At 38.2% G+C, this 13708-nt stretch overlaps 1 protein-coding gene across 1 annotated transcript in view; it reads right to left on the bottom strand.

Annotated features, from left to right (window-relative positions):
* LOC128657507 (probable cation-transporting ATPase 13A4) overlaps positions 1-13708 on the bottom strand; it is a 252157-nt gene that overhangs the window by 231541 nt on the left and 6908 nt on the right. The window contains exon 2 of the mRNA XM_053711874.1: positions 7571-7744. Coding sequence (XP_053567849.1) covers positions 7571-7744 — 174 coding nt within the window. The remainder of the gene's footprint in view (positions 1-7570; positions 7745-13708) is intronic.

Raw genomic sequence — 13708 nt, 5'->3', positions numbered from 1 at the left:
AACCCCACTTCCTATATGCCTCTTGCCTTTTTCTATTCTCAGAGTGCTATACTCTTTGCATTTTTTTTCCATTCCTGAAACTGCCATATAAGGAAATTGGAGTATATTCGTTCCTTGTTGAAAGAAGTGTTAATTACTTTGGACATTGAGGAAACTAGTCCTCTTGATATTAGGCCAGTTCTGGATCTGAAAATTTTGAACCGTTTTGTAAGAGTGCCAACTTTCAAAATGTGACTATAAGGACTATTCTGCCTTTTGTTCGGCAAGGTCATTATATGTCCACAATGACAGGATGCATATCTTCACATTACGATTCATCCTTATCACTATCGGTTTCTGAGATTCTCTTTTCTAGACAAGCATTACCAATTTGTCACTCTTCCATTTGGCCTAGCGACAGCTCCAATAATTTTTTCAAAGGTTCTCTGTGCCCTACTCTCTGTAATCAGAGAACAGGGTATTGCGGTATTTCCTTATTTGGATGATATCTTGGTACTAGCTTAGTCTTTACATTCAGCAGAATCTCACACGAATCAACTAGTGTTGTTTCTTCAAAGACATGGTTGGAGGATCAATTTGCCAAAAAGTTCCTTGATTCCTCAGACAAGGGTCACCTTTTTAGGTTTCCAGATAGGATTTAGTGTCCATGACTCTGTCTCTAACAGACAAGAGAAGAATAAAAATTGTTTTCAGCTTGTCGGAGCCTTCAGTCTCAGTCATTCCCTTCAGTGGCTTTGTGTATGGAAGTTTTAGGTCTCATGACTGCAGCATCGGACGCAATCCCCTTTGCTCTTTTTCATATGAGACCTCTCCAGCTTTGTATGCTGAATCAATGGTGCAGGGATTATACAAAGATATCACAATTATTATACTTAAATCCCAATGTTCGATTCTCTCTGAATTGGTGGTTAGACCACCATCGTATAGTTCAAGGGGCCTCCTTTGTTCATCCAACCTGGACTGTAATCACAACAGATGCAAGTCTTTCAGGTTGGGGAGCTGTCTGGGGATCTCTGACAGCACAAGGGGTTTGGAAATCTCAAGAGGCGAGGTTACCAATCAATATTTTAGAACTCCATGCTATTTTCAGGGCTCTTCAGGTTTGGCCTCTATTTAAGAGAGAACTATTCATTTGTTTTAAGACAATGTCACAACCGTGGCATATGTCAATCATCAGAGTGGGACTCGCAGTCCCCTAGCTATGAAAGAAGTATCTTGGATACTTGCTTGGGCGGAATCCAGCTCTTGTCTAATTTCTGCAGTACATATCCCAGGTGTAGACAATTGGGAAGCAGATTATCTCAGCCGTCAGACTTTACATCCGGGGGAGTGGTCACTTCATCCAGATGTGTCTTATCAGATTCCCAGGTACCCAGGGCCGGATTTACATCTCAGGTGCCTGTAGGCACAAAAACTTGAAGCGCCCCCCTACCCCCCCCAAAACAAGTGGAAAAAAATGAGGACTTTTTTATTATTATGTAGGACAACTAAAAATAAATATTAGATGTAAAATTACATTTTCCATATTATGGAGATACACACACCAATTGCAATATTTGTTGTAATGGAAGCTACACCAAAAATCAATATTCACTTAACTCAAATGGCCATACAATTTCTATTATGTATAACATAAACAAATCATGTTAAACTTTTAATGCAAAATATTCTAAAGAAAACCCTATTTAAAGGGACATAAAATGTGACAGTTTGCTAGGGCATTTTATTATTGCACTAGTGCTTGCACAGAAGTGTGTTAGCCTCTTGCAAAAGTCAATGTCAGTTCTGAGACAGCAATACACATCTGTGCAGACCCAGATGGGCTCAGAGGACATGTTTACTTACAAGCCATTAGTGTATTGCTTTTCTGGAGATGACTTTGACTATGTGCTTAACATTTTGTTGGATTTAAACACAGTTTTGTGTAAACAATAGCAATATTAAAACTAGCAGTATGCAAGCTCATCAACAACCTGTGCAGCCAGTGGAAGAAAATATAAAATGTAGGTCTTTTTTCCACTACATGAAAAAAATCTTGTGAACTCTGATATTTTTGGTACAAATACACACAGATGTTACATTTATTTTGTTCTGAAATATAAATATAATAGGATGTTGCTCTTAAAGGAAAAAATGGAATGTTGTAGATTATATGTAATCCAGGGGTCAACAAATGTGTTTAAAATTAGAAATTAGAAATTCAATTTACCACAAAACACAAACATACCACACTTACTTGATAAAAGATTAACCATTTTTAATGTGATTTGTGTGTGTGTATATATATATATATACATACATACATATACATACATACAAACAAATATGCCATGTGAGTGGTTTACACACATACACATTTTACAGCCTTACAGTCTACAAACTTTGTTGTCAAAGTGCCCTAAAGGCTGTAAATCACAATTGGCAGCTTGTAATAAAGAGCAGAGCAGCTAGTCCCACATAACCTCCTCACCTCCAAGGCCTTTATAGAACAAAAACATTCATCCTGAAGCAGAATTTAACCCCCTGGCTATCAAAATGCACTACAGCACATAACAAGGGAATACACTGCAACCCTCTCTGGTAGCCAAGGGGTTAAAGTGCTCTGCTTGTTATGTTGTCATTCTAGGCAGCATTAGAAGCCTTGTACAGTCCTAACCTGTTGCTCTGAAGCTTTCATTCCTTCAACAAAAATTGTCTGCTACACATCAGCATGGAGCTTGGCTGTGTGAGGCAACAGAAGTACATAAAATAAAAGTGAAACTAAACATGCCTGGCGAAAATGTGAGGGGTTTAGTTTTAATCTTTGCCCCTCTCTCCTTCATGGCTCCCTCAACTGCTGTAACATATTCCCAAATGAAACACTCGACTCTGTAAGCACCTGGCAGCACAATTTTTACTAAAATTAATGCCCTCACAAAAAAAAAATTTTTATTATTTTTTTTTTAAATTACTGACAGACACGTGCCCATCACTGCAAGGCGCCTGTAGACACATGCCTACTGTGCCTAATGGGAAATCCGGCCCTGCAGGTACCTGTCCAGGGATCCTCCGGCGGAGTTGGTGGATGCATTAGCAGTTCCTTGGTTTTACCAACCTGCTTATATCTTCCCGCCTCTAGTTCTTCTTCCAAAAGTGATCTCCAAGATCCTCATGGAAATTTCGTTTGTGTTTCTGGTAGCACCAGCATGGCCTCACAGGTTCTGGTATGCGGACCTTGTCCGGATGTCTAGTTGTCAACCATGGCCACTTCCTTTAAGACAAGATCTTCTGTCTCAAGGACCGTTTTTCCATCAGGATCTCAAATCATTAAATTTAAAGGTATGGAAATTAAACGCTTAGTGCTTAGTCATAGAAGTTTCACTGACTCAGTGATTGATATTATGTTACAGGCTCGTATATCTGTTTCTAGGAAGATTTATTATCGAGTTTTGCAAGAATTATATTTCATGGTGTTCTTTTCATAAATTCTCCTCGCATTCTTTTAGAATTCCTAGAATTTTACAGTTTCTTCAGGATTGTTTGGATAAAGGTTTGTCTGCAAGTTCCTTGAAGGGACAAATCTCTGCTCTTTCTGTTTTATTTCACAGAAAGATTGCTAAACTTCATGATATTCACTGTTTTGTTCAGGCTTTGGTCCGTATAAAGCCTGTCATTAAATCAATCTCTCCTCCTTGGAGTCTTAATTTGGTCCTAAGAGCTTTACAGGCTCTTCCTTTTGAGCCTATGCATTCTTTGGATATTAAACTACTTTCTTGGAAAGTGTTGTTCCTTTTGGCTATCTCTTCTGCTAGAAGAGTTTCTGAATTATCTGCTATTTCTTGTGTCACCTTTTCTGATTTTTCATCAAGATAAGGCAGTTTTGCAGACTTCATTTAAATGTTTACCTAAAGTTGTGAATTCTAACAACATTAATAGGGAAATTGTTGCCCCCTCTTTGTGTCCTAATCTTAAGAATTCTTTGGAGAGATCCTTACATTCTCTGGATGTTGTAAGAGCTTTGAAATATTATGTTGAAGTTAATAAGGATTTCAGGAAGACTTCTAGTCTATTTGTTGTTTGAAAGCTTCTGCCATTTCCTTGGCATCTTGGTTAAAGCGTTTGATTCATAAGGCTTATGTGGAGTCGGGTCAGGCCCCGCCTCAGAGAATCACAACTCATTCTACTAGATCAGTCTCCACTTCATGGGCATTCTTTTAGAATTCCTAGAATTTTACAGTTTCTTCAGGATTGTTTGGATAAAGGTTTGTCTGCAAGTTCCTTGAAGGGATAAATCTCTGCTCTTTCTGTTTTATTTCACAGAAAGATTGCTAAACTTCATGATATTCACTGTTTTGTTCAGGCTTTGGTCCGTATAAAGCCTGTCATTAAATCAATCTCTCTTCCTTGGAGTCTTAATTTGGTCCTAAGAGTTTTACAGGCTCTTCCTTTTGAGCCTATGCATTCTTTGGATATTAAACTACTTTCTTGGAAAGTGTTGTTCCTTTTGGCTATCTCTTCTGCTAGAAGAGTTTCTGAATTATCTGCTATTTCTTGTGTCACCTTTTCTGATTTTTCATCAAGATAAGGCAGTTTTGCAGACTTCATTTAAATGTTTACCTAAAGTTGTGAATTCTAACAACATTAATAGGGAAATTGTTGCCCCCTCTTTGTGTCCTAATCTTAAGAATTCTTTGGAGAGATCCTTACATTCTCTGGATGTTGTAAGAGCTTTGAAATATTATGTTGAAGTTAATAAGGATTTCAGGAAGACTTCTAGTCTATTTGTTGTTTGAAAGCTTCTGCCATTTCCTTGGCATCTTGGTTAAAGCGTTTGATTCATAAGGCTTATGTGGAGTCGGGTCAGGCCCCGCCTCAGAGAATCACAACTCATTCTACTAGATCAGTCTCCACTTCATGGGCTTTTAAGAATGAAGCTTCAGTTGATCAGACTTGACAAGCAGCGACTTGGTCTTCTTTGCATACATTTACTAAATTCTACCGTTTTGATGCATTTACGTCTTCGGAAGCAGTTTGATTCCTCTGCTTATGTTTTAAGTTTTTTTCTTTTCAATTATGAGAAAAACTTATTCTTTTGGTTGTAGATTAAATTTTTCAGCGGAAAATGGCTGTTTTTATTTTATCCCTCCCTCTCTAGTGACTCTTCTGTGGAGTTCCACATTTTGGGTATTACTATCCCATATGTCACTAGATCATGGACTACTATCCCATATGTCACTAGCTCATGCCAATTACATGAAAGAAAACATAATTTATGTAAGAACTTACTTGATAAATTAATTCTTTCATATTGGCAAGAGTCCATGAGACCGACCCTGTTTATGGTGGTTATATTTTTTTGTATAAAGCACAATTATATTTCCAGTTCCTTTTTTGATGCTTTTTACTCCTTTTTCTTTCACCCCACTACTTGGCTATTCATTAAACTGAATTGTGGTTGTGGTGAGGGGTGTATTTATAGGCATTTTGAGGTTTGGGAAACTTTGCCCCTCCTGGTAGAATTGTATATCCCATATGTCACTAGCTCATGGACTCTTGCCAATATGAAAGAAATGAATTTATCAGGTAAGTTCTTATATAAATTATGTTTTTAAGGGCCATTGGCAGTGTAGTGTAGGTTAGGGCTTTTTTTATTTGGGGGGGGGGGCTTTTTTACTTTGATAGGACAATTAGATTCGGAGTAATTCATTTTTATTTTTGATAATTTTGTTTTAATTTTTTTTTAATTTAGAAAATTGTATTTTAATAATTTAATTTATTTGTTTTTATTGTAATGTTAGTTTTTAGTGTAAGACATGTTAGTTTTTATTTTACAGGTAAGTTTGTATTTATTTTAACTAGGCAGTTAGTAAATAGTTAATAACTATTTACTAACTAGTCTACCTAGTTAAAATAAATACAAACTTACCTGTAAAATAAAAATAAAACCTAAAATAGCTACAAAATAACTATTAGTTATATTGTAGCTAGCTTAGGTTTTATTTTACAGGTAAGTTTGTCTTTAGTTTTAAATACGTATTATTTAGTTAATAATTGTAAGGTTTATTTAGATTTATTTTAATTATATTTAAGTTAGGGTTACGTTAGGGTTACGTTAGGGTTAGGTTTAGGGGTTAATAACTTTAGTATAGTGGTGGCGACATTGGGGCGGCAGATTAGGGGTTAATAACTGTAATGTAGGTGGCGGCGATATCGAGTGCGTCAGATTAGGGTTTAATAGTTTTATTTAGGTGGCGGCAATGTTAAGGGCAGCAGATTAGGGGTTAATAACATTATGTTAGTGTCAGCGATGTCGGGGGCGGCAGATTAGGGGTGTTTAGACTTGGTTTTTATGTCAGGGTGTTAGGTTTAAACGTACATTTTTCTTTCCCCATAGACATCAACGGGGCTACGTTATGGAGCTTTTGTTTCAGCGATCGCAGGTGTTAGGCTTCTTTTTTGCCGGCTCTCCCCATTGATGTCTATGGAGAAATCGTGCATGAGCACGTCAAAGCAGCACTTGTATTTCCTTGCGGTATGGAGCTCAACGCCACCATATCGCCCGCACAAGCTTGCTTTTTTAAAACTTGTATTAGCAGCGCTATAGGAAGGTTAAATAACGCTGCTTTTGTGGCGGTCGTTAATTTCCCTATATTGCTGAAAACTCGTAATCTAGCTGTTAGTATTTACATATTAAACACTGTCATCCTATAGATATAGTCACTTCTTCTGTGGTTGAGGTAAAGATCAGAGTCTCTTGCAGCCTTTTTCCAATGGTATACAGAGGCAACCCAAGGGAGGTCTCAGCAGAATGTTAGGTGAGCAGAAGAGGGGAAGGGCGCACGGAGAAACCAGATCTGGGTGTAGTATGTCACAATGTCAAAAACATCAATCATGCCAAATACACACTCACTTTGTTTGGACCTCAATCTATATGAGGTAAGGTACTGGTGTGGAGGCTGTTTCAAGCCCTATGAGCCGTCTTTCAATTCGTCTCACTGCTGTATCCTGCTTCAATATATTCCAAATCAAAGCTCCTTTGCGTCTGTCTTGTCAGCCTGTTGATGAATGCTCTGACTACACATTGCTAGACTTCACTAAACTTAATAGTGAAGTTTAGCAATGTGTAGTCAGAGCATTCATTAACAGGATGATAAGACAGATGCAAATGAGCTTTGATTTGGAATATATTGAAGCAGGATACAGCAGTGAGACAAATTGAAAGACGGCTCATAGGGCTTGAAACAGCCTCCACACCAGTACCTTACCTCATATAGATTGAGGTCCAAACAAAGTGAGTGTGTATTTGGCATGATTGATGTTTTTGACATTGTGACATACTACACCCAGATCTGGTTTCTCTGTGTGCCCTTCCCCTCTTCTGCTCACTATATATATATACAGTATGTATATATATATATATATATATATATATATATATATATATATATATATACATATATATATATATATTTATTTCAGCCTGCATTTGTGTTTTGATAACATCTCCTAATAATGCCAACAATTTACAAAATATTGTTGTAATTATATGGAAATTATTTGGTGACACATTTAATAGCATATAAATACTCACAGTAGTTCTGAGAAGGATTACATTGGCTTCATCCAAGCTGCATTCAACACACTGACACAAGACATCCCACTCTGGCTTCCAGTAAAAAAGAAGGAGAAGGATGCCAAGAGAAAATATAAAGCCAACAATACACAGGGCTTGTTTCCATCTTGCCGTCTTGTAGCCAAATAACTCCTGCAAAATAAGAATATTCATTTATAAAAATGCATAAAGTTGACAGTGCTTCATTAAAGAATAAATCATTTTAAATGGTACTTTATTTTTTCATTTTATATCCTCTTTGCTTTATCCTAAAGTTTGAACATATATTCTGGAATCTGAGGGTAGAAGGGATCTTCCTAAACCTACAGAACATAGAAAAGTTCTTCTCATGTCTATTCCAATTATTCCAATTAGAAAAACTGGGCCAGATTACGAGTGGAGCACTAACAGTTACACGCAAGCGATAAGAGATTTATTGCAGGTGTCTGCGCGTGCTGTTTTTTTTTTTCTCATATTACATGTTGAAAGTAAACATGATCACTTGAGTGCAATTGAAGTTTGGGTTAGTGTATCCTCAGAGTTCTGGTTAACTTTTGCAAAACAAAAAAGTCTCACAAAACACTTCTAAAATCCAATACTAAGCCCAAAAAAATTGTAAGGGCTCAAAGATCTGGACTCATTGCTGGCCAGTTCAGTACTCTCCAGCGCTTTGTCTTAAACCATTTCTGGGTGCCTTTTGATGTGTGCTTTGGGCCATAGTCCTGCTGTAAGACCCATGACCTCTGACGGAGTCCTAACTTTCGAACACTGGGCCCTACATTGCACCACAGAATTCTTTGGTAGTCTTCAGATTTTATAATGCCATACACACAGTCAAGAAATCCAGTGCCTAAAGCAGCAAAGCAACCCCAAAACATCAGTGAACCTCTACAATGTTACACTGTAGGAACTGTATTCTTTTTGTTAAAAGCCTCATTTCTTTCTCTGAAAACAGTAGAATGATGGGCTTTACCAAAAAGCTGTAATTTTGTTTCGTCTGTCTACAGCACGTTCTCCCAAAAGGATTTTGGCTTCCTCAGGTATGTTTTGGCAACCTCCAATCTGGCTTTTTTATGTTTCTGTGTCAGCAGTGGGGTACTCCTGGGCCTCCTACCATAGCGTCCCTTTTTATTTAGATGGTAGAGTATAGTGCCTGAAGGTAAGCTTGAATTTGTCTGGAAGTTGCAATCTTTGATCAATTTTTCTCTTTCATCCACATGATGAAAGAGGCTGTAAACTTCTTGACAATGTTGTGCACAGTGGATACAGGAACATTATGATCTTTGGAGATGGACTTGTAATTTCAAGATTGTCCATGCTTTTCCACAATTTTTGTTCTCAATTCCTCATTCTTTGCTGCTCTTTCTCTTCTCCATGCTCAGTGTGGCACACAGAGACACACAACAGAAAGGATGAGTCAATTTTCACCATTTCAATTGGTTGCCAATGTGATTTCTATATTGTCAGCACCTGTTAATTGATACAGGTGAGTTTAATTACAAATTACAGGAGCATCACAAACTTGGGCCTAGATTTAGAGTTCGGCGGTAAAAGGGCTGTTAACGCTCCGCGGGTTTTTTTCTGGCCGCACCATAAATTTAACTCTGGTATCGAGAGTTCAAACAAATGCTGCGTTAGGCTCCAAAAAAGGAGCGTAGAGCATTTTTACCGCAAATGCAACTCTCGATACCAGAGTTGCTTACGGACGCGGCCGGCATCAAAAACGTGCTCGTGCACGATTCTCCCATAGGAAACAATGGGGCTGTTTGAGCTGAAAAAAAACCTAACACCTGCAAAAAAGCAGCGTTCAGCTCCTAACGCAGCCCCATTGTTTCCTATGGGGAAACACCTCCTAAGTCTGCACCTAACACCCTAACATGTACCCCGAGTCTAAACACCCCTAACCTTACACTTATTAACCCCTAATCTGCCGCCCCCGCTATCGCTGACCCCTGCATTACACTTTTAACCCCTAATCTGCCGCTCCGTAAACCGCCGCCACCTACGTTATCCCTATGTACCCCTAATCTGCTGCCCTAACATCGCCGACCCCTATGTTATATTTATTAACCCCTAATCTGCCCCCCACAACGTCGCCGACACCTACCTACACTTATTAACCCCTAATCTGCCGAGCGGACCTGAGCGCTACTATAATAAAGTTATTAACCCCTAATCCGCCTCACTAACCCTATCATAAATAGTATTAACCCCTAATCTGCCCTCCCTAACATCGCCGACACCTACCTTCAATTATTAACCCCTAATCTGCCGACCGGAGCTCACCGCTATTCTAATAAATGTATTAACCCCTAAAGCTAAGTCTAACCCTAACACTAACACCCCCCTAAGTTAAATATAATTTTTATCTAACGAAATAAATTAACTCTTATTAAATAAATAATTCCTATTTAAAGCTAAATACTTACCTGTAAAATAAATCCTAATATAGCTACAATATAAATTATAATTATATTATACCTATTTTAGGATTAATATTTATTTTACAGGCAACTTTGTAATTATTTTAACCAGGTACAATAGCTATTAAATAGTTAAGAACTATTTAATAGTTACCTAGTTAAAATAATTACAAATTTACCTGTAAAATAAATCCTAACCTAAGATATAATTAAACCTAACACTACCCTATCAATAAAATAATTAAATAAACTACCTACAATTACCTACAATTAACCTAACACTACACTATCAATAAATTAATTAAACACAATTGCTACAAATAAATAAAATTAAATAAACTATCTAAAGTACAAAAAATAAAAAAGAACTAAGTTACAGAAAATAATAAAATATTTACAAACATAAGAAAAATATTACAACAATTTTAAACTAATTACACCTACTCTAAGCCCCCTAATAAAATAACAAAGCCCCCCAAAATAAAAAATTCCCTACCCTATTCTAAAATACAAATATTACAAGCTCTTTTACCTTACCAGCCCTGAACAGGGCCCTTTGCGGGGCATGCCCCAAGAATTTCAGCTCTTTTGCCTGTAAAAAAAAACATACTATACCCCCCCCCCCCAACATTACAACCCACCACCCACATACCCCTAATCTAACCCAAACCCCCCTTAAATAAACCTAACACTACCCCCCTGATGATCTTCCTACCTGTCTTCACCATGCCAGGTTCACCGATCCGTCCTGGCTCCAAGATCTTCATTCAACCCAAGCGGGGGCTAGACATCCACTGAAGAAGTCCAGAAGAGGGTCCAAAGTCTTCCTCCTATCCGGCAAGAAGAGGACATCCGGACCGGCAAACATCTTCTCCAAGCGGCATCTTCTATCTTCTTCCATCCGATGACGACCGGCTCCATCTTGAAGACCTCCAGCGCGGATCCATCCTCTTCTTCCGACGACTAGACGACGAATGACGGTTCCTTTAAGGGACGTCATCCAAGATGGCGTCCCTCGAATTCCGATTGGCTGATAGGATTCTATCAGCCAATCGGAATTAAGGTAGGAATTTTCTGATTGGCTGATGGAATCAGCCAATCAGAATATAGTTCAATCCGATTGGCTGATCCAATCAGCCAATCAGATTGAGCTCGCATTCTATTGGCTGTTCCGATCAGCCAATAGAATGCGAGCTCAATCTGATTGGCTGATTGGATCAGCCAATCGGATTGAACTATATTCTGATTGGCTGATTCCATCAGCCAATCAGAAAATTCCTACCTTAATTCCGATTGGCTGATAGAATCCTATCAGCCAATCGGAATTCGAGGGACGCCATCTTGGATGACGTCCCTTAAAGGAACCGTCATTCGTCGTCTAGTCGTCGGAAGAAGAGGATGGATCCGCGCTGGAGGTCTTCAAGATGGAGCCGGTCGTCATCGGATGGAAGAAGATAGAAGATGCCGCTTGGAGAAGATGTTTGCCGGTCCGGATGTCCTCTTCTTGCCGGATAGGAGGAAGACTTTGGACCCTCTTCTGGACTTCTTCAGTGGATGTCTAGCCCCCGCTTGGGTTGAATGAAGATCTTGGAGCCAGGACGGATCGGTGAACCTGGCATGGTGAAGACAAGGTAGGAAGATCATCAGGGGGGTAGTGTTAGGTTTATTTAAGGGGGGATTGGGTTAGATTAGGGGTATGTGGGTGGTGGGTTGTAATGTTGGGGGGGGGGGTATAGTATGTTTTTTTTTACAGGCAAAAGAGCTGAAATTCTTGGGGCATGCCCCGCAAAGGGCCCTGTTCAGGGCTGGTAAGGTAAAAGAGCTTGTAATATTTGTATTTTAGAATAGGGTAGGGAATTTTTTATTTTGGGGGGCTTTGTTATTTTATTAGGGGGCTTAGAGTAGGTGTAATTAGTTTAAAATTGTTGTAATATTTTTCTTATGTTTGTAAATATTTTATTATTTTCTGTAACTTAGTTCTTTTTTATTTTTTGTACTTTAGATAGTTTATTTAATTTTATTTATTTGTAGCAATTGTGTTTAATTAATTTATTGATAGTGTAGTGTTAGGTTAATTGTAGGTAATTGTAGGTAGTTTATTTAATTATTTTATTGATAGGGTAGTGTTAGGTTTAATTATATCTTAGGTTAGGATTTATTTTACAGGTAAATTTGTAATTATTTTAACTAGGTAACTATTAAATAGTTCTTAACTATTTAATAGCTATTGTACCTGGTTAAAATAATTACAAAGTTGCCTGTAAAATAAATATTAATCCTAAAATAGGTATAATATAATTATAATTTATATTGTAGCTATATTAGGATTTATTTTACAGGTAAGTATTTAGCTTTAAATAGGAATTATTTATTTAATAAGAGTTAATTAATTTCGTTAGATAAAAATTATATTTAACTTAGGGGGGTGTTAGTGTTAGGGTTAGACTTAGCTTTAGGGGTTAATACATTTATTAGAATAGCGGTGAGCTCCGGTCGGCAGATTAGGGGTTAATAATTGAAGGTAGGTGTCGGCGATGTTAGGGAGGGCAGATTAGGGGTTAATACTATTTATGATAGGGTTAGTGAGGCGGATTAGGGGTTAATAACTTTATTATAGTAGCGCTCAGGTCCGCTCGGCAGATTAGGGGTTAATAAGTGTAGGTAGGTGTCGGCGACGTTGTGGGGGGCAGATTAGGGGTTAATAAATATAACATAGGGGTCGGCGATGTTAGGGCAGCAGATTAGGGGTACATAGGGATAACGTAGGTGGCGGCGATTTGCGGTCGGAAGATTAGGGGTTAATTATTTTAAGTAGCTTGCGGCGACGTTGTGGGGGGCAAGTTAGGGGTTAATAGATATAATACAGGGGTCGGCGGTGTTAGGGGCAGCAGATTAGGGGTACATAAGTATAACGTAGGTGGCGGTCGGCAGATTAGGGGTTAAAAATTTTAATCGAGTGGCGGCGATGTGGGGGGACCTCGGTTTAGGGGTACATAGGTAGTTTATGGGTGTTAGTGTACTTTAGGGTACAGTAGTTAAGAGCTTTATAAACCGGCGTTAGCCAGAAAGCTCTTAACTCCTGCTATTTTCAGGCGGCTGGAATCTTGTCGTTAGAGCTCTAACGCTCACTGCAGAAACGACTCTAAATACCAGCGTTAGAAAGATCCCATTGAAAAGATAGGCTACGCAAATGGCGTAGGGGGATCTGCGGTATGGAAAAGTCGCGGCTGAAAAGTGAGCGTTAGACCCTTTAATCACTGACTCCAAATACCAGCGGGCGCCCAAAACCAGCGTTAGGAGCCTCTAACGCTGGTTTTGACGGCTACCGCCGAACTCTAAATCTAGGCCTTGGAATGCAATTATTTCTTATAATTTTGAGAAAGTTCCAATAATTTTGTCCAGTCCATTTTTAGAGTTTTGCGTGGAATGTGTCAGATTTGTTTTTTTTTCCTCCACTTTTTTGTGTCATACTAATACAAACAAAATAAATAAGCATGAGAATGCATACATATATTTATTTATAAGTGTATTGGAGCCCTTTGCAGTTAAGTAGATGAAAACATGTAAAATAATATTTATGCAATATTCATATTTAATAAAGTGTTTTACAGTGTATTTACTGTAAATATTTCACATTCCAATACTCTGCACATAGAAAAATATGTTCTATGTATTTGTAAATAGATATTCCTAT

Source organism: Bombina bombina, chromosome 4 (assembly GCF_027579735.1).
Source record: "Bombina bombina isolate aBomBom1 chromosome 4, aBomBom1.pri, whole genome shotgun sequence".
NCBI classification, from domain to species: Eukaryota; Metazoa; Chordata; class Amphibia; order Anura; family Bombinatoridae; genus Bombina; species Bombina bombina.
This window is presented reverse-complemented; position numbering and strand designations above follow the sequence as displayed.